This window comes from Tursiops truncatus, chromosome 1 (assembly GCF_011762595.2).
Source record: "Tursiops truncatus isolate mTurTru1 chromosome 1, mTurTru1.mat.Y, whole genome shotgun sequence".
NCBI classification, from domain to species: Eukaryota; Metazoa; Chordata; class Mammalia; order Artiodactyla; family Delphinidae; genus Tursiops; species Tursiops truncatus.
Window position 1 is genome coordinate 74,903,541 of NC_047034.1, and position 20,340 is coordinate 74,923,880.

General features: G+C 46.8%; 1 protein-coding gene across 3 annotated transcripts in view; it reads right to left on the minus strand.

Annotated features, from left to right (window-relative positions):
• Positions 1–1,261: 1,261 nt before the first annotated feature.
• The window catches only part of TUFT1 (tuftelin 1), a 51,774-nt gene continuing 32,695 nt past the window's right edge, over positions 1,262–20,340 (minus strand). For all 3 annotated transcript variants that reach the window (XM_019919472.3, XM_019919470.3, XM_019919473.3), the window contains 6 exons: positions 16,801–16,929; positions 16,122–16,216; positions 13,382–13,487; positions 12,423–12,506; positions 11,423–11,523; positions 1,262–10,837 (listed from right to left, as the gene is read on the minus strand). In XM_019919472.3, coding sequence (XP_019775031.1) covers positions 10,774–10,837; positions 11,423–11,523; positions 12,423–12,506; positions 13,382–13,487; positions 16,122–16,216; positions 16,801–16,929 — 579 coding nt within the window. In that variant the 3' untranslated portion in view covers positions 1,262–10,773. The remainder of the gene's footprint in view (positions 10,838–11,422; positions 11,524–12,422; positions 12,507–13,381; positions 13,488–16,121; positions 16,217–16,800; positions 16,930–20,340) is intronic.

Genomic DNA, 20,340 nt, shown 5'->3' on the forward strand with positions numbered 1-20,340 from the left:
TATGATATTTAGATGTGGTTTTATATTGACGATCGCCACACCTGTGAAGTTATAGAGCACACCATTAAGCACAAGTGAAACCATGCACCTCAGATTGGAACTTGAACCCACGTACAGGGACTCGAACCCGGCCAAAACCCTGACTGGGACTCAAACCCATGCGGCCAGGACTCGAACACGGCCAAAACCTCCAGTCTTCCAACTGAGATCACAGGACTTAATGAAGCTCAGGTTCTTGATGTCTCATCCCAGAAAGAATTCAGTGAGAGACAAAGTGATAGGTAAGAAGTGGACTTACTTAGAGAGAAACACACTCCACAGAGTGTGGGCCACCTCAGAAGGTGAGAAAGGCACCAGGGTATGGGTTTGTCAGTTTTTATCAGGGTGGGTAATTTCATAGGCTAATGAATGGGAGGAGTATTCCAGCTATTTCAGGAAGGGGCGGGGATTTCCAGGAATTGGGCCACCGCCCACTATTTTTTTTTTTTTTTTTTTTTTTTTTTTTTCCCCCCCGGGTACGCAGGCCTCTCACTGTTGTGGCCTCTCCCGTTGCGGAGCACAGGCTCCGGACGCGCAGGCTCAGCGGCCATGGCTCACGGGCCCAGCCGCTCCACGGCATGTGGGATCTTCCCAGACCGGGGCACGAACCCGTGTCCCCTGCGTCGGCAGGCGGACTCTTAACCACTGCGCCACCAGGGAAGCACCCGCCGCCCACTTTTTGATCCTTATGGTCAGCCTTGGAACTGTCATGGTGCCTATGGCTGTGTAATTTAGCTTGCTGATGTGTTACAGTGAGCATATACTGAGGCTCAAGGTCTAGTGGAAGTCAACTTGTCTGCCATCTTGGGCCCATTTGGTTCAAATCAGTTTATGTCATGTCCTCGGGCTATGTTGTTCTTTCAAAGGCTGTGCCCTGCCCGCTTCCCTCCCATTTCACAAGGACTCTGGGACAAGATTTTCTATGACTGACTCCTGGTTCCACACTTCCTACCTGTGCATCCTTTCTCTGTGTCTCAATTTCCTCATCTGTAAAATGGGAAGTAAATGGCAGTAAGCACTCAGTAAATGTTCTTATTAGGTAGACATTATTATCTTGATTTTATAGATGAGGAAATTAAAACTGAGAGAGATTAAATAACTTTTCCAAACCGGCATGGCCCAGTGAATGACAGATCTAAGATTAGAAGCAAGATCCAAAGCTCATGGACTCTTAAGCTCTATGCTACATTATTTCCCTACTGTTGAATGACTGACAAATGAATGAAGGAATAAATAAAATTCTTTATTGCTGAAAACAATGCTAATAGTTGGCATTCGACTCTTACATGGGGAGGATACTAATACTCCAGATTGGTCTCTTCCATACTACCTGGGACCAATTAAGAGAGAAGATGAAAACAATTCAAAACAAGAAACAGAGGTAAGTGCCCTCTTCAGCACAGAGGCGAATACAAGTTTCTTCTAAATCAGTGAGGACTTTGTGGCAGTACCAGGGCCAGGCACTGTGGGGATTAGATATTTCCCTGACCTTTCAAAGCTTGCAATCTAGTTGGGGAAACAAACATATGCAAAGTCTGAATTATAATGTCATAACTATTACATCCTAATACAGGGTGATACAGATTATTTATGTTAATTGATTTCAGAAAGGGAACACACAGCACAGGCTTGAGAATTCTGGGAAGACTTCCTGGAAGAGGAACTCAGGCCAAGTCTTGAAGCATGATTAACTTTCTTTGATGTTAGCTCTAATTCTTTTCTCTCCATCTCTGTAGATCTGGTTGGTTAGTCACCAAGGCCTATCGGTTCTTTCCAAATGACTCTCACACCAGTCCTGTACTTTCAAGTCCAGCAGCCATAATCCCAATTCAGTCCCTCATTATTTCCTGCCTGGAAGTACCCTAACAATCTATTAACTTGTCTCTTTGCTGTCAGCCTTTACCTTTTCAGTCCATGTCATCCACCTCTTTCGGATTAGCCTTCCTATTTTATGATGTCACTCCTATGATTCATTCATTCCAACTTCCCTTCAACTAATATTTATTGAGCATCTACTGTGTTCCAGGCACCACTTTTCTATGTACTAAGATATTCAGTATCGAACAAGACAGGCAAGGAAGAACCCTGCCCACCATCCACCTGGGACTTCCATACTAGTTTTTAAAAACTCCAGCAGAGACCTGTGGCAAGGCCCACCCTACTTATCTCCCCCTCCCCCTAACCTCCTACCACTTTCCAGCAGGATCTTCAGCTGGGCTCATCCCCCCACCCCACCCCATGCCACATTTTTTCCCAACGCAAGCTTTCTTTATGTCCTTTCTCTTTGAACCTACCTGCCCAAATCCCTCAGGGCCTGGTTCTAGCTCCACATCCTCCCCACCCTCCTCTGTTTCCTCTTATATCACTGTCTGCCTCTCTCACATTCGCATTTCACATGTTCCATTATCTATTTCTATTCATTTCATTTCTATCGATTTCTATTCCACATGGTGGTATTTTTTTCCTCTACTCACCTGACAAGATTCTAAACTTCTGGAGGACTGCAACCCTGTTCTATATTTTTCCATCCTGGCCTCCCCTAGCACCTGGCACATTTTTGTACAAATAATAGTTTTTTCTCTTCCTTATCCTCCTCATCTTTTTTTTTTTCTCCTAACAATAACAACTAACATCTGTAAAGCAGTTTACAAAGTGTTTTCATGTACATTACATTCCACAAGCTGCACTATACGCCTGTATCAATTATCAATAAATATTTGATGGATTAATAGGGCAAAAGAGGAAGGCATTCCAGGCGAAGGAAATAACACTAGCAAAGGTACAAAGAGAGGAATGATCCTGGCATGAACAGAAGGCAGTGTGGGAACACAACCCTGCTGGAGAGGGAAGAGTGAACACTGTAGAAAATTTGGAAAATGAAGGATAAAGGTAACAAAAACCAACAGAAAAATAAATCCTGCCTTAACACTAACATGGTTAGCAGTTAGGTGTATTTATTTCTAGCCTTTTTTTTAGAAATATTTTTTTTTCTTTTGCTAATGTAATAAGTGTCCATAAAATTTTGTGTCCTACTTTGTTTCACTTAACATTCTAAGCACAGTTCCCTGATGTGACATAGTCTTCATAAAGGCCATTTGTAGTGAATGCATCTGCATGTACCTATCCATTTCTCTTTTGTTGGACACATGTTTCCCATTTTACGCTATTATAAGAAGCACAGATCTCTTGTGCAGAGAAGACATGGAACAAAACTGGGTCTTTGGTGAAACCTCAAATTATTCTATGAAGGCTCACGTGAGCCTAAAGCATCTCTGGACTTTTTAGTCACCTGAGCCAGTCAGACTGATCCATTATTGCTTAAGCCAATTGGAGCTGCATTTTCTCTGATTTGCAACCCACATTATCCCACCTAACATAAGGGCTCCAATGGCAGGACTGAGCTTGTCTTGCTCACTGTCGTAAACCCACCTGAATCCTCAGTCCAAAGCACAGAGTAGGAGCCTAATAAACATGTGCAGAAAAAAGAATATGAACTCTTGTATGAACTATCCATTCTTTTTTTTTTTTTGCAGTACGCGGGCCTCTCACTGTTGTGGCCTCTCCCGTTGCGGAGCACAGGCTCCGGACGCGCAGGCCCAGTGGCCATGGCCCACGGGCCCAGCCACTCCGTGGCATGCAGGATCCTCCCAGATCCTCCCAGGGGACCGGGGCACGAACCCGCGTCCCCTGCATCGGCAGGCGCACTCCCAACCACTGCGCCACCAGGGAAGCCCTGAACTATCCATTCTTATCCTGACCAGTGATCTAGAAGGATCTTAGTACTTTTATCAATATGAGCTTATCAACAAAAATGTTGCCTCTTCATCATATTTGCCACTAATAATTCCCCATTTTTTGGCCTTCTTTAGTTCTTCAATTTAGAAAGTTTACATTTTTATGAACTAAAATATTTTCCTTCGTGACCTTTATTTTTATTTTTTATTGGGATATAATTGACGTATACCTTCATGACCTTTAATACTAAAATTCTAAATGGATCTCCTCTCAGAGTTGATATTCATTTGTATTTTCTTCTAGTTTTTCTACAGTTAAATTATAGTATTTAATTTCTTTCATTTACCTAGAATTTATTCAGGTGTACTGTTTAAGGTTAGAATTCTTTTTTCTTTTATTTTCTAAATTCTTTTTTTTTTTTGCTGTACGCGGGCCTCTCACTGCTGTGGGCTCTCCCGCTGCGGAGCACAGGCTCCGGACGCGCAGGCTCAGCGGCCATGGCTCAAGGACCTAGCCGCTCCGCGGCATGTGGGATCTTCCCGGACCGGGGCACGAACCCGTGTCCCCTGCATTGGCAGGCGGACTCTCAACCACTGTGCCACCAGGGAAGCCCTATTTTCTAAATTCTTAACCAACTGTTCAAACGCCTTTTCCCGCATTGAGTTGCAATGCTTCTTTTATCCTTTTTTTAATGCTTATATAAAATTGAGTCTATTTCTGCCTAGCTATGTAATATTTCACTATCCGCCAAGGCTAATAATCCTCCAATTAAGGTCTGTCTTCAAAATTTTCTTTGCCATCTCCCTTGTTTATTTTTCCAGATGAATTTTTAAAATAATTATATCTAATTCTAAAAGGACTCTTGGAATTTTCACTGTAAGTACACGAAGCCTAAAAATGAATTAAGGAAGAATTGACATCTTTACGATTTTAAACTTTGCCATCCAGGAAAGTTTTTCTTCATTAAGTTTCCCATATTTTTCAACAAAATGTGGTCATTTTCTTCACATAGATTACTGACATTTCAAATAAAGTTTATTTCTAGGTATTTTGTATTTGTTATTTCAGATTGTTTTCTAACTGGGATATTACTGGCATATGTAGGGAAACTTGCTAACTTGTCAAGACAGTCCAGCTGACACTCTAATTGTCCTTTTGTTTCTTAGCCATCTCCCTGCAGGTACCACCCACAAGTCTGAGTTCTCCCCTCTGGAGCTAGGTGGAGTGAAACTGCACCTCCTTCTACAGGACAGATTTTCATCTCTTGGAGACTGCTATCATGTTTCCATCAGCCTTCTTTTGTCCTGGCTAAATAACCCCGCTGATAGGATGAAAATGTATCTGGGAGTAATTCAAATGACAGTGGTGAGGTGGGTGGATTTGGGGCAGGTTAGGCTAGAGGTGGGGTACCAGTGAGGACTGGCTTCTGTGGTAATCCAGGCTTAAAGAGATGGGCTAAGATGAGGCTGCGAACATGGGAAGGGGCAAGTCTGGGAGATATCTCAAAAGAGGAAACATTAGGACATATTGACAAACTAGATATAAGGAATAAAGAAATGCAAAGAGTCAAAGATGGCTCTAAATCACTGAAGAAAGTGATTCTCTCTACTAAGAGGAAGTATGAGAATTGAAAAGGGAAGGTAGTTTCAAAGGAAGTCAATTTTGGTCCTCCTGACCCTGAGATTACAATATATCCAAGGAGACAGATCTACAGCCTAGTTGTGAGATAATAGAAAACGTATGTATTGGTCTGTGCCCTGGGTTCCTGGCACAGGGTTTCTAACACCCTTGTCAATTCCTAAGTGATAAATGCACTAGGATCATCTTTTATTCTAATGAGGGGACTCCGGCCGGGCTCCTGGATGGGGGTTGGTCACCAGAAAGACCAAGCCATGATTAGAAGCTTGGAATTCTCAGCCCTGTCCCCCACTTACCCAGAGAGGGGAGAGGGACTAGAAATGAAGTTCACGATTAATCATGCCTGCATGAGGAAGACTCCATAAAATACCAACAGTATGGGGTTCGGAGAGCTTCCAGGTGGGTGAGCACATCCTTATACTGGGAAGGTGATGCACTCCAACTTCACCAAGACTGAACCTCCTGCACTCGGGACCCTCCCAGGCCTTGCCCTATGGATCTCTTCAACTGGCTGTTCATCTGCATCCTTTATTATATCCTTTAATAAGCTGGTAAAGGTAAGTAGGTGTTTCCCTGAGTTCTGTGAGCCTCTCTAGCAAATTAATCGAACCCAAGGAGGGGGTTGTGGGAACCTCTGGTTTGCAGGCAAGTCAGACAAAAGTCCAGCTAGGGACCTGCTACTTGCAGTTGGCATCTGAGGTTGGGGAGGGACAGTCTCTTGAGACTGAGCCCTTAACCTTATCTCCAGGTAGATGGTGTCAGAATTGAGTTAAATTGTAGGACACCCAGCTGGTGTTGCAGAGAATTGCCTGTTATAGGGGGAAAAATACCCACATACTTGGTGACCAGAAGTGAAGTGTTCTGTGTATGTAGTAAAGGAGACATACAGGTGAAAAACTGAGTTTTTCCTAAACATCAGTGTTTTTCCAATTTTCCCCCACAATCATATGTTTTACATAGCAGGCCAGTTCAAACACAAACACATAGAAATAGATATAAAACAGATATAAGTGTCCTCAAACTCCTGCAGACATATGCGAGTTTGGCCTAGAATACCCCCCTCAATTGACAGATTAAGTCAAGAGGACAAATGACTTCCTTCCCCTCAGCTTGTGAGATCCTGTGGTCTAAGACTTGGCGACCAATACCTGGTCAGGAAATTAATTAACCTACCACCATCTACCCTCAATCCCATGTCCCAGAGGGCTCCAGAGGAAGAGAGATTCCAGAAGAAAGGCCACACACATTTTAGAGTTCAAAGTAGGTCTCACTGCCCACCCACAGAGCACACAGAGTTAGAAATTCCTCACCTTTTAAAAACACATCTCCTTTAGCCTCAGGTTAGATAAGGATTTTCCTTGGAGAAAGAGGGGCTAGAGAATATTTAGGTCTCCAACTTTGAGTTTCAAGGTCATGGGGCTTAGAACTGGGACAGGGAAGATAGGAAACTTTCTCCTTGCGAAGTGAGAGTCCTAAATCGAAGCATGGAAAAGAGGCCAAGGGCCCTAGGCTAACATCTGCTGTTGGGTCAGAGCCTGAACAAAACTCAGGCCCAAGCTCCGCAACGCTTGGCAATGAGGAATGAGGGAGCCCACGGGATTAGCAGAGGCCCAACAAAAAACAGCAACACACATTGAAGAGCTGATTAAAGACAGAAATTTGCTTTTCTACCCCAAGGGATATTACCCTCCTCAGTCAAATTAAGTTGCTTTAAGCCATGTCATGTCAAATCATCTTTACAGAGTACATCTTGGAACATTTCATAATACAAAATTTTTTTAAATAGAGTTGAAAATAAGCCAATCAATTTTTGGCTTTAGATACTTAGTTTTAAAAAAGAGGAAGTGAGAGAGTAGCGCTGACATATATACACTACCAAATGTAAAGTGGATGGCTAATGGGAAGCTGCTGCATAGCACAGGGAGATCAGCTCGATGCTTTGTGAAAACCTAGAGGGTGGGATAGGGAGGGTGGGAGGGAGACACAAGAGGGAGGGGATAGGGAGATATATGTATACCTATAGCTGATTCGCTTTGTTGTACAGCAGAAACTAACACACCATTGTAAAGCAATTATACTCCGATAAAGATATTTTTTCAAAAAAGTAAAAAATAAAATAAAATTAAAAACTGAAAAAAGAAAAGAGGTCCAATGTACCATTTGGTTGAAATACCATGTCCCTGTCAGGATTTTTTTCTACTCAGGGAGGGGACAAATGAAGAGGTGGGAGGACAGAGGCAAGGAGTGCTTCTGCAAGCTTTTCCCATGTTGGGGTGATGCTCCGGGTTTATAGCAGCCTGCTGATGACGGCTGCGTGTCCGGGCAGCTCTCAACACCCAGCTCAAATAAACAGGCCGTCATGGCAAAGGTCCCAGGGAGTCAGACTCAATCTTCCCTCTGCGACATATTCAAGGAGCACAGAGGAGTTGGCTTACAAATGACATAACTCAGGCAATAAACAGGCCGCTGAAGTCAGGAGCAGCTTCTCGCCACGCCCTTTCTCAGGCCCTGGGCTATTCTCCATCTCTAATGGAAAAGTTGCCAGGATATAAACTACCTTTCCCTCAGCTACTTTTTCTTCCCATAGACCCTTCTTAGCCCCTGTTCCTTTCAGCAGTGGTACAACTAAACTCGGGGAAATATACACCAGGGGCACTTTTTGGTCCCAGGAATCTCTTAGAGCTCTAGTTCTTTTTTTTTTTCGGCCGTGCCACGTGGCTTGTGGGCTCTTAGTTCCCTGACCAGGGATCAAACCCGGGCCTGAGGCAGTGAAAGCGCAGAGTCCTAACCACTGGACCTCCAGGGAACTGCCATTAGAGCTCTAGTTCTAATCTCCAGAACGTTTCCAGACCACCTCATTATCTCCAGATGGAAGCTCTGCTCATCCAACCACGTCCTTGAGACCCAGCCCAGAGCCTCCCTCTCCTGTGCGGTGGCTCACTCGCTCCTGTCTCCTTCCAGCCACGCAAGTCAGTCGCCTTGGCACCTCAGGTAACCGCACCCTGCTTCCACCCTCTTAATATTCGGAGAACAAGCACAGTCTAGATACACCCAGGCCAAGCAAGACTTCCAGAGAAGGAAGAGAACCCAGGCTGTCAGAAGACAAACCCAGGTCCGGAATGGAAGGAGGTATCCAGTGCATCCTGAAGCCTGGATGCGAATTAGCTGAGAAGCAGACAGGGGAAGAAAAGTCACAAGAGAAAAATTTACATTCTTTTGATTGAAGGAGAAAGGGGACTAGAGAGGAAATGCAGCCAGGGATGACAGGGGTTCCATTTCTAGTTTCTTTGGTACAGGGAAGATTCGTGTAAATTTAGCTATGTCCCCGTTGGGCCCTGCAGTCAACTACATTTTTTGGCAGAAAGAAAAAGATGATCAGTGGATTAACTGAATGATGCCTAGAGATAGCCAAAAACTAAAGCCTCAAACAGCTGCAGTCAGCATTTCCAGAGTACTTTTCATTTCTGCGAATCACATGGAGTTAGTCGTCTCCCTCCAGTGCTGATTGGTAAATCTCTAAGTAATCACAGGACCTCTGTCTGTCAGCAGATCTTTTCCAACTGAGGAAGACACGCAGTGGCCAACCTTAGGGATCCCACAAGGCCACCACCCCAGACAGGGTCAGAGCTCAAGTTAGGGGCTACCTCCTGCAATGCAGACTCAGACTATGGAGCTGAGCTGTTTAACAGAGACAGGCTAACTCCTCTGAATGCCACAAAGTCCCCACATCATCGTGTTGGGGATGTCTCCATACCTCCCAGATGTGGACAGCAGGGTGCCCACCTGCAAGAGGCACTAAAATTATGCTCTTTCATCCTCCCTGAAAAGTGAAAAGAAACCAGGCCAGGAGCTCAAAGAGACACATTAACATAATTTATTAAATTCACCCCACAAAGAACATGCCACAGGAAAGAATATCAGAACTGGAAGGGCTCATGGAGATTATCTGGTCCAGCCCCCTCGTTTCACAAATGGGAATGGCGAGAAGAACACCAGAACACCAGAACACGATGGACAAAGCCAGCATGGGAGCTCAGACCTGATGCACAGAAACCACAGACTTAAGGCTTCTGGTTTTGAGCCAAGTAGAACTTAAAGACTTAATTTTTATTTCTCATTTTTCTGTGTCCTACGGTACCACATTCTGACGCTTATCTCCTCCTTAAGGCTGCAGGAAGAGCCCTAAAGAAACTCGATGAGTGGCAGGTTCACTCAGAGCCAGGGTAACAAACTGACTGTGGAGCAGAGGGGTGCAGAGGGGTTAAGGGAAGAATTCAATCCCTCCTGATTGCTCTCTTCCCCCAAACAACAGACACTCAGACCCAGATGCTTCAGGGCGAATATATCAATACTTGCCTTCCTGAGGTTTGGAGGAGGAAGGGAAAAGCAGCAGGAAAGAGAGAAAAAGACTATGACATCATTCTGAAATCGACAAGTCCACTGGGAACACTCTTTTCCCTCTGTCAGAGCAAATCCAAACACCGCAAGAGAAGGCTGCAGAACTCTGAACTCTTGGTATTTAATCAGTTGTAAGCAAAAACACCAATAACTTAGCCAAGTAAATACCATGAGAGTTTCTTCGCTGAGACTGATGTAACCCAGTGAAAACAGTTTTTAGGCTCTGAGTCGAGAAGAATGAGGTGTATCTTGCTCCGCAACTTAGGGGGAAACCCTAAGAGATTCTGGGAGTCCTCACAACAGACAGAAGTCGCCCGTAACTGTCCGTGGCCTCACAGAACCTTTCTGCTATGAGCTACTCCCTGAAGGACATTCCCCCTCCCCAAAAGACAAGGCCGTCCAGTCAAAGTTGAGGTTCACAGGCCATGACAGGTAGCCCCATTGTCTGTCTGCAGGAGGCCCAGGTCAGCATGGGCTGAGGGTGGAGCAATTAGAAAAACAAACAGTTTGTTGCTAAGAACTGAGCTGTGTTTAAGGAAGGAACTTCATGCCCCGGGGCCACTCTCCAATCACTGCTGACATCTGTGCCTCCAGCCTCTAGGGCTGAGGTAGATCTTGTCACCTCTCCTGACCTGCGGAGGGCCTGGCTTCTGGGGCAGAATAACCGGCCCCTGCTACAAACTCCAGTCTACAACAGAAGGGAGGCTCTGCTACAGAGAAAAATATTAACTATGGGAATAAGGCTACTGCCCTGGGTCCTGTAGGCAGGATATCGCCGGCCTCCAGAGGCTGCAGTGTCCAGAGGGGGAGCTCATCCCCTGTCCGCCCAGCGTAGAGGACTGGCGTTCGGAACCATGAAGGGAGCAGTCGGGAAGTCAAAGTCAGGGCCGGCAGCCTCCAGGGGTGGTGGGCTGCTCCCCAGGCCAGAGGCACCAGCAACAGCAGCATCTTGTCTCCTTCAGCTCATGTTTCCATCACTCGGATGAGAGGCATGGGCTTTGGGCTGGGGGTCTTGGTGATCCTAACGCTGAAAAGAAAGTCGGAAACGCTGAGTGCCCTGTTGTTGCCCACCCTTCACAGAGCCGCCCCTCCAGTTTGCCTCTGGATTCTATCCTGCAGGGCCCGCTGATCTCGGTTCTCATGCCTTGAAATAGTAATTGTCAGTGCTAAGATGTTAGGGGACTGGTACTTTTGTCTGGTGGCAGGGGTGGGGAAAAGAGAAGGTGCAGCTGAACACCTTAGGAGTGGGTATGGCTGCGATTCTTGATTTTTTTTCAGTCTTGGACCTTTTTGTGAATCTCTTGGAAACAAAAGGCCCTCTCCCTGGAAATATGCCCTTACTATACATTCACAATTTTTGCATACGACTTTAGGGGCTTCAGGCGCCTCTAGCACTGTTCACGGGCCTCTTTGGGGTTCTGGTATCAGGCTCTACTCTAAGCTGGTTAGAAAGTGGCTCAGGTGGAGAATGGGTCAGATTCGAGACTGAGAGAAGGAAGCTGGATTTAGAAGAGCCTCATCCTGGCCTTGGCACTAAAGGTCTCCTTCCCACGGCTCTGTCCCTCTTTCCTTCACTTCCTACCTGGGGCCCACTCCATTCATGCCCACTCACCTGCCCAGGTTCTCAGTCTTGGTCCGGTTCTGGGTGCTGAAGTTGCCATGGGTGATCTGTTTCTCTATCAGGTGTTCCATCCGGTCGTGCATCTCTAAATTCTGTAACACACGTTATGAGATCAGAATTGGGCTTCCTCTGGTTTGCCCCGTGCCACATTTAACCAGCTCATTCTGGTCTCCAGCTCTGTGCGCTGCTGTCACCCCAACCCCTACCGTGTGTGCCACCAGGATGCCCTCTCCCTCCAGTACTTACTTACTCCAGCCTCCTTCCCTGAAGGCGCGTTCTCTCAATAACTGTGCAGCACTGATCCTCTCCTGTAAATCCTCTCTATACATTTCCTGCATATAATTTCCTATAGTCTGCTGAGATATTTACTTATGTTTGTCCATATGCTTTTCTATAAAGTATTCTTAGGTATTTTTTAAATGTATTTTATCTATAAATCTAGACTGCAATCTCCCTGGAGATAAACAACCCTGTCTCCCATTTCTTTTTATCTCCCCCACTAGCTGGGACCCTCACACAATGGCTGCAAAGCAATCTCAGGTAGTCAGTCAATGGACAGGAGGGGCCCTGAGGTATGGTAGAAATCAGACCAAGAACTCATTAGCTAATCGAGCCCATCGCCTTAGCCAAGGAGAAGACTCCACCCGTAGAATGCGTCCTCCTTCAAAGCTCAGCTCCACTGTCAGCTCCTCTGCCAAGCCCATATAGTCAGAATGAAGGGCCGGCCTCCATGCTGCTAGGTGGCACAGGGCTTGCACCATGAGGATATATCCTTTCAGAGTGGGGACAGGTCTTACCATTGTTTGCAACTCCCTGAAGAGTCTTAGAAAATGTTCACTCGGCGGCACTGAAGATCATCCAACCACCCCAGCTACTCACTTCCGAGCAGCAGCTAGACAGGATCGAGACCCCCTCTAGAATCTCCCCCTCCCTATGTCCAGTTTTTTCTTCAAGAGTCTGCTCCCTTCCCAGGGCTGCCCAGAACACACACCTCGGCTTCCAGGTAGGCGATCTTCTCCTTGAGCTCCTGGATGGCAGTGTCCTTTGACTGTATCACAGCTTTTGAATTCTGGAGCTGCAAAGTTATGGCAGACACTGAAGCTTGTTCTGAAATGACTCATTACATACTCATCGCACTTCGCCCCGCTGCCGGGGCGGGGGAGCCAGCAGAGACAAAGGGCAGAGTTTTGCACCTCTCACGTGGCTGGCTTAGCTTTTCTATAAAAGCCTTGTTTCAGTGAGTGTTAAACTCTTGATTACCCCAGGTGTGGGGGCAGGGGTTTGAGGGGAACACCACCCTGATAATCCAAAGTAATGGATGATTCAAAACCCCTTCCATTTGACTTTGGGAAAGACAAATTATGTATTGGTTCAAGAGATATTTACTGAGTGCTTACCCTATGACAGACCCTGTTCTAGAGAATGGGCAACAGCAGTGAACAAGACAGAAAAATCCTAGCCCTCATGGAGCTGACATGCAGCAACTATGCCCTCGCAATTAGGGTATCTTAAATTCTCAAAACGATTCTACAAAATGGCATGTTCTGAGTGTGCTACCCTAGCTCAGGCAAGGGAAGGCAGAAAATGTGCATGAGGGGCAAAGGCTGAAAATCTACACACAGATAAGTGAGTTTACTGGGACTTAATTACTCATTTACCAGCACTCTTCAACGTGTGGGCGAGAATAACCTCGTCCTTCTTCTCCCATGGGAACGCACAAGGCAAATAACCAAACAAGTAGGGGAAAGATGGGAGAAAAGCAAATCCCAATCACCCTAACCTAGTAATCGGTTGCCATAAATGTTTTACGGGACACTTAATGAATATAAGCCAAGATACCCAAGCAAATAAATCAATAAAGGTGTAGACTTGACAGGAAAACAGGGCTAGACAATGTGGAAACTTCCAGAGGGGGTAACCCAGAGCAGGGTAAGATCTAACCCTGCTTACCTGCTCTATCATCTGCCGGACTTTCCGCTGCTGGCTCTTAAGCATGTCATCCAAGTGGTGGATCTTCTGCCGCAACCCAGCCACTTCCTTTTCCAGGTTAGCAGCTCTGGGGATTAAGACCAGAAGGCTGAGACAAGGGGAAATGATGCTTTCTCCACCCAGTCACAGTAAGGGCCTTGGGCTCAGGGGCTTTCGATCAGGCATGATTCCCTCTGCCTGATTCCCCAGTGGTCTGCTATAAGGAGGAGGTGGTGGGACACCTTAGAACAACACATCAGAAGCATCACTAGAGATCATCTAGTCCAAATAAGGGGACTGAGGCTCAGAAAGGTTAGAAAGGATAAGTCATTCTGGATAGTTCTACGGATAAAACTAGAGTCAATAGGTAGATGTTTCAAGGAAGGAGTTCTTATATTAACACAGGAAAGACTTTTTCAGTATTAAAGTTGTCAGAAAGTGGACTGCCTCGTGTGTAATGAACTCCTCCTTCCTGGAAAGATTCAAGTACAAGCTGGGATTATGATACCCTAGACCTTCAAGCTTTGGCAGGGATTTTATATCAGGAGGGAGATAAGATTTGAGGACCCTTAAAGCCTCTTCACACAAGTCCATTTCTAAGTCTCCTGATTCCCAGCCACTGCTGCTTCCTTTGCCTCTTCTAAGCAAACTGGGCCAAGATCTCCAAAGGTCAGGCGGCTGGGGAGTCCAGGAGTTCAGAGCGCTGAAGAATTGCTGGTACCCATTACCCTCAGGGTCTGCCTGAGGAAACAGACAAGCGCCCACTGCTAGAAGATGGGCAGTGCTCGGCGTGGGGGACACTGCAATCTGAGCCTCCAAACTCATCCTTCCTAAGCTTCAAACATTCTAAGTTGTCACCCTCAGCTCTGCAGTGCCCCATTACTCAGCCTCCTTTTATTTAAAAAATCAGCATTTATGATGCATAGCTGTCATTTGCCATCCCCAAGTCTCAGTTTTGGATTATCTGGTCTTTTGTATTTCTCCTGCTCCTTCCACTCAGTCTCCTGCCCATGAGCACCTCCACCATTGAGGAGGGAGTGCTGAGTAATTTAAAGCAATTCTGGGGCTTCCCTGGTGGCGCAGTGGTTAAGAATCCACCTGCCAATGCAGGGGACACGGGTTCGAGCCCTGGTCCGGGACGATCCCACATGCCATGGAGCAACTAAGCCTGTGCGCCACAACTACTGAGCCCGTGCACCACAACTACTGAGCTTGCACTCTAGAGCCCTTGAGCCTCAACTACTGAGCCCCCGTGCCTCAACTAATGAAGCCCGTGCGCCTAGAGTCCATGCTCCGCAACAAGAGAAGCCACCACAATGAGAAGCCCGTGCGCCGCAATGAAGAGTAGCCCCCTCTCGCCGCAACTAGAGAAAGCCCGCGCACAGCAACGAAGACCCAATGCAGCCAAAAATAAATAAATAAATGTATATAAAAATTTTTTTAAAAAATCAAGCAATTCTGCTGTGAAGTCTGAAAGAAGGCTACAATAAGATGTCTGCATTTTTCATGTCAGGCAGGCCTAGATCAAGGATCTCCCAAAGGAGAGAAAAGGACCCCCCAGAAGACTGAGGGGTCCAAGAAGGCAAGGATTGTGTCGGTTCATCTTGGAATTCCTTAGAAGGCCCTTCAGGTAATGTCTGTTGAACTTAGAAAGGTCCAACTTATACAATGAAGTCCAGACCAATATACTAACGTTAAATTTGATTTACCGGGACTTCCCTGGTGGCGCAGTGGTTAAGAATCCACGTGCCAATGCAGGGAACACAGGTTCGATTCCTGGTCCAGGAAGATCCCACATGCCGCGGAGCAACTAAGCCTGTGCACCACAACTACTGAGCCTGCGCTCTAGAGCCTGTGAGCCGCAACTACTGAGCCCGCCCGCCATAACTGGAGACCATGCTCCGCCACAAGAGAAGCCACCGCAATGAGAAGCCCACGCACTGCAATGACGAGTAGCCCCCGCTCGCTGCAACTAGAGAAAGCCCACGTGCAGCAATGAAGACCCAATGCAGCCAAAAATAAATAAATTTATTTTAAAAAAATTTGATTTACCATCTGAGATCTATATTACTTGCCAACAGCGTAAAAAATTTCTAAATTTGTGAAGGTCCAAGAATGGCTCAATCTTTGCCCTGTAGGTTTCATTGGTCTGGGGCCTCTGATCCCCTCTGATCAGAGGGAATTCGCAAAATCCTCTAAGCCTGGAGTAGAAAGGATCTCAGAGATCCCCTAGATGCCACTGCTGACAGGTGGGTCTCAGTTTCTGAGATGGTTCAGATGAAAGAAGTTCAGTAGCTCTCCACGAAGCTGCTCATTTTATTTTCATCAGCACAACTTGTGAGGAAAGTATTCAATTTTACCCTCAGATAGTTTACAGTTGGTTTTTGTTTAGGGGGGGAGTAAGCTGTGGTGTAATAACACCACTTCCACATCCAGTATGACAACCAAGGAATGATGTGCCACAACGGCAGACACTTTACCAGCTCCTGCTTGACCCTGGCTCTAAAACTGTAGAAGCCCTTTCTTCAGGTTATTACTCCCTGGAAAATGAGCTCCTTGGAGATGGGAGCCTCCCCAACAGTGTCTCCCTGGGCAGGGCCCCACACTGAGCAGAGACATGGTGAGTCAGAGCTGGAAAATCTGACATCAGCACCAGCTTCCTCCCCAGGTCTGTGCCCTCCCTTCTCTGCACCCCAACCTCACAGTGAACCAGAGTCCTTACTTTTCTTGTTCTGCTTGGCAGTCAACCTTCTTGCTCCGAAGTTCCTCCAGAGCTGTCTCCCTTTCCCTGACCTTCGCCAGTAAGGCCTGATGCTCCTGGATGGGCCAAAGGGAAGAAAATCTAAGATGAGGAGATGGCGACAGTTCCTGCATTTGGGGTGAGATGGGCGCTAGGGCTGGCAGTCAGCCCCTGCTGGGCCTGGGACAGCTGCCAAAGAGCAGCAGCCCAAGCTGGTTTGATGGGGCACTCTCCCCTGTCCGGGATAACCCTTCCCACCCCAGCACATAGAAACTTCTCAGCCTCACCCAGCTGCCCAGAGGGAGAGTCCGGCCCTGCATTATCCAGGCCCCCCTGCCAACTATGGCTACCAGTCCCCAAGAAACCAGGCTGAGTGGCTCCTGAAGAACCATCTTCAAAGGCCAAAGGGCAGCTATACAAGAACCTGCCCGAAATGGAAATGGGTTCAACTCTAGTTGTCAAGGGCTAAGTTAGACAGAGAAAGACCTTCCCATTCCTTAAGGGCTGAAAGGTCCTCGAAGGTATTTGCCAAAGGAAGCTATGAAATGTGATTTTCTGGAGCTGCTCAGAGAAGGACAGTCCCTGCGACCACCTCAGTCAATCCCCAGGCGCCTTCCGGCCCAGGAGTCTGAGTGCTGAAGAGCAAGAGTCCAACAGTTACCATCTCCATTCCCAGAAAGCATCTCTGCAGCTCCCCGACTTCCGCCTCCTTCTGTTCCACTCTGTCCTCTGCTCTCTGAAGGGCCACCTGATTCTGTTCTGCTTCTCTCTGGTACCGATTGAGTGTGACCTGTGACACAGGATGGGGATGCGTTAAGCAGGCAGAGGGACAAACATGGATAAAAACCTTAGGAAAAAAGAACCCGGAGGGGGACTGCCCTGGTGGTCCAGTGGCTAAGACTCCGTGTCCTCAATGCAGGGGGCCCGGGTTCAATCCCTGGTCAGGGAACTAGATCCCACATGCTGCAACTAAGCGTTCATATGCCGCAACTAAAGATCCCACACGCCACAGCTAAAAATCCCACACGCCGCAACTAAGACCCAGCACAGCCAAATAAATAAATAAGTATTAAAAACAAAAAAAACAGGAATCTGGGTGCAGTGATGGGAGGAGGGAGGCAACCCTGATGGGCACACCGCTGTCTCCCACTCACTGTTCCAGGACCACTCAGGAGACTAGCAGATTAACTCCACTTGCAGGGTTAATTGTCACAGAGTTGATCAAGCTCTACTTTAGAGTGACACCTGGAACCCACAAGCACCGGTTTCCAGATGGATGACTTCGTCAACATCCCCACCAGCCCTCCAGTGCCACCCAAGCTTAACCCAGTGTTTCAGCTTTCCCCCTCGTGCAAACACAAAAAATCCAGGGGAGGAGATCTCCATGTCCTTCCTTCTGTCTCCCACTCTTCCTCGTCCTCACTTCCAGCAATACCGGAAAGGCCAAAATGGCACCCGGAAGGGCTACTAGCACCAGGAAGCATTCGCTCTTTGTCAAGGATGATAAGCCAATTTGGAAAGGAGAGAAGCAGCACTTGTCGTGAAAAAGTAAGAACTTGCCTCCTTTCCTCCCACGTGCATTTTGCCAACTCCAGTCATCCTTCAGGTCTCAGCTTAGACACCCCTTCTTCTAGGGAGCTCTGAGCTCGGGTAAGGAGTCCTTCCTTGTGTGTTCACAGAAGACACAGCCCTTCCCTCTTATAGCACTGAGCAGATTTTGTCCGGTCACTTGTGTGCACCCCCCAGGAGACCATCAACTTCATGATGGCGGAGACCTTGGGCACTGTTACCTTTCCAGAGCTCAGCACAACACCTCTCCATAACATCATGAATGGAACTGATGGTCATCTAGTCCAACCCTCTCCTTTCACAACTAAAGATCAACTGACCTAGTCAAGGTTACACAGCCAAAGAATGACAGAACCCGGTTACCTCGTCATCCATTTCAATGCTTCCCAGATACCCCATATTGACTCCCCAGTCAGTTACTAAAAAAGAATCCAAGTAGCCTCCGGAAAGCCTAACCAGACCTGGTGAAACAGAACACCAGCAACCAGACTGTCTGGCACCTCCCAAGTCAGAATCAAGGAGGAGAAAGCAAAGCACAGGATGATGTGTGATGGGATGTGTCCATGCTGCACACAGCTCTGTCCAGAGCAAACTCAAGGCAAATCCCTCCTAACGGCCAGGAGCCAGTAGAACGGGAAACCATGAGGTTTTCCTCATGGTAACTGACAACCTTGCCCTTCCTACCCCGCATATTCAGTAAAGGAGACCAGAAAGTCTAATTCACCAGAAGAGACAGAGAAGTCTTCAAATGTCTCATATTAGCCTGGAACAGGCCAGCCCCATGGGCGGGAATGTAAAAATAAGGCCTCTCGGGCTTCCCTGGTGGCGCAGTGGTGGAGAGTCCGCCTGCCGATGCAGGGGACGCGGGTTCGTGCCCCGGTCCGGGAAGATCCCACATGCCGCGTAGTGGCTGGGCCCGTAAGCCATGGCCGCTGAGCCTGCGCATCCGGAGCCTGTGCTCTGCAACGGGAGGGGTCACAACAGTGAGAGGCCTGCATACCACAAAAAAAAAAAATAAGGCCTCTCATTTCTGTACACAAACATTGCACCCAGGTTGATGTGTGCTCGGAATACAGCATTAACGGGCCACAGATGATCCTCACACCCAGCTGTAGGATCACAAAGGAAAAAAACACACTCCTCTGCCACATCAGTCCCATAGCTCCAGCCAGCTCTGCCCTAAGGGAACCTCTTAATCATAAGAGGGTGTGGTGACCTACCCCAACAGTGGGAGAAACCCAAGGAGCATCTCCTATCGTAGGTGGGTGCTGCATGCCTTGGGGTTAAAGGGCAGCCTCCTGTAAGAAGCCATGGGCGTGTGGTTAACAGCTGTCAGGGGTCTTCTAGCCTTGGGCTTTTCCTCAGGACACTTTTGCTCAAGCTTTGAAACCCAGGGCCAGCAGAGCCCCCCGTATGCTGCCAAAACCAACCAGTACTTCACAGTGTCTCTCAATGTAGAAATTTCTTTCTAAAATTCACAGTCTGGTCAGTGCTACAGCCTCGACCTCCCCTTCCTCCTGTTCTACTCCAATAAGGTAAGGAACAGCTGGTCATTGAACCAATTCATTGTCAACCTAATTATACAAATTGTGGAATCTGAAATAGATACAACAAACTCCTTTACTGCACAGCTACTCTGTTCTGAGACAAACTAATCTTAGTATTACCCTAAGCCCAAATTATTTAGGATAAGAAAACCCATGTGTTAAATGGATCACTAAGAAAAATATAGGATATTTTTTATTTCTAAAACCCTTTTGAATAATAAATATACTTACATATATTACCTCACTCAATCCATACATCAAACCTGTGAGGTATATTTCATGACCCCTTTGTACAGAAGTTGAAACTGATGGTTAGGGAGGTTAAACTACTCACTCAGGTAAGACTTCGACTACTCTTGAGGCAGTTGATCACTCTCACTGCCCTTCGTCCTCACCCTCAATACACCTCTCAAAATTCCCTCTCTTAGGGAATTCCCTGGCGGTCCAGTGGTTAGGACTCCACGCCTCCACTGCCGGGGGCCCGGGTTCGATCCCTGGTCAGGGAACTAAGGTCCCGCAAGCCGCGTGGTGTGGCCTAAAAAAAAAATTCTCTCTCTTAGTCCATAAAACAGAAGAGTTCAGGCTGGGATTCCTCTTTCCACCAGACCCTGGCAAGCCTGGGCAGGGCAGAATCCTATGATTACATATTTCTGACCTAAAAAGTACTTTACGTGTGGGTGAACAATACCAGATAACAGAAGGTTACTCTCATACAGAGCAGCTAGGAAAACTGCTCTGTTTGCCCAGTGTACCTCATCTTATACCCAAAGAATTGTCTGGAAAGCATGGAAGACGTCACATACTTTTAAAAGTGGGGGGCTTTCTCTATATAGAGATTTTTGTATTTTTTTTAATCTTCTACAATAACCTAGTATTACTTTCATAACAATAATTGAGATACTCACTCAAGATCACAGAGCTCTGGGCAGGAGTAGGGATAAATTGGGAATTTGGGATTAACCGATACTACTACTATATATACTGTAGATAAACAGCAAGGACCTACTGTATAGCCCAGGGAACTATATTCAATACCTTGAAATAACCTATAATGGAAAAGAATCTGAAAAAGAATATATATATGT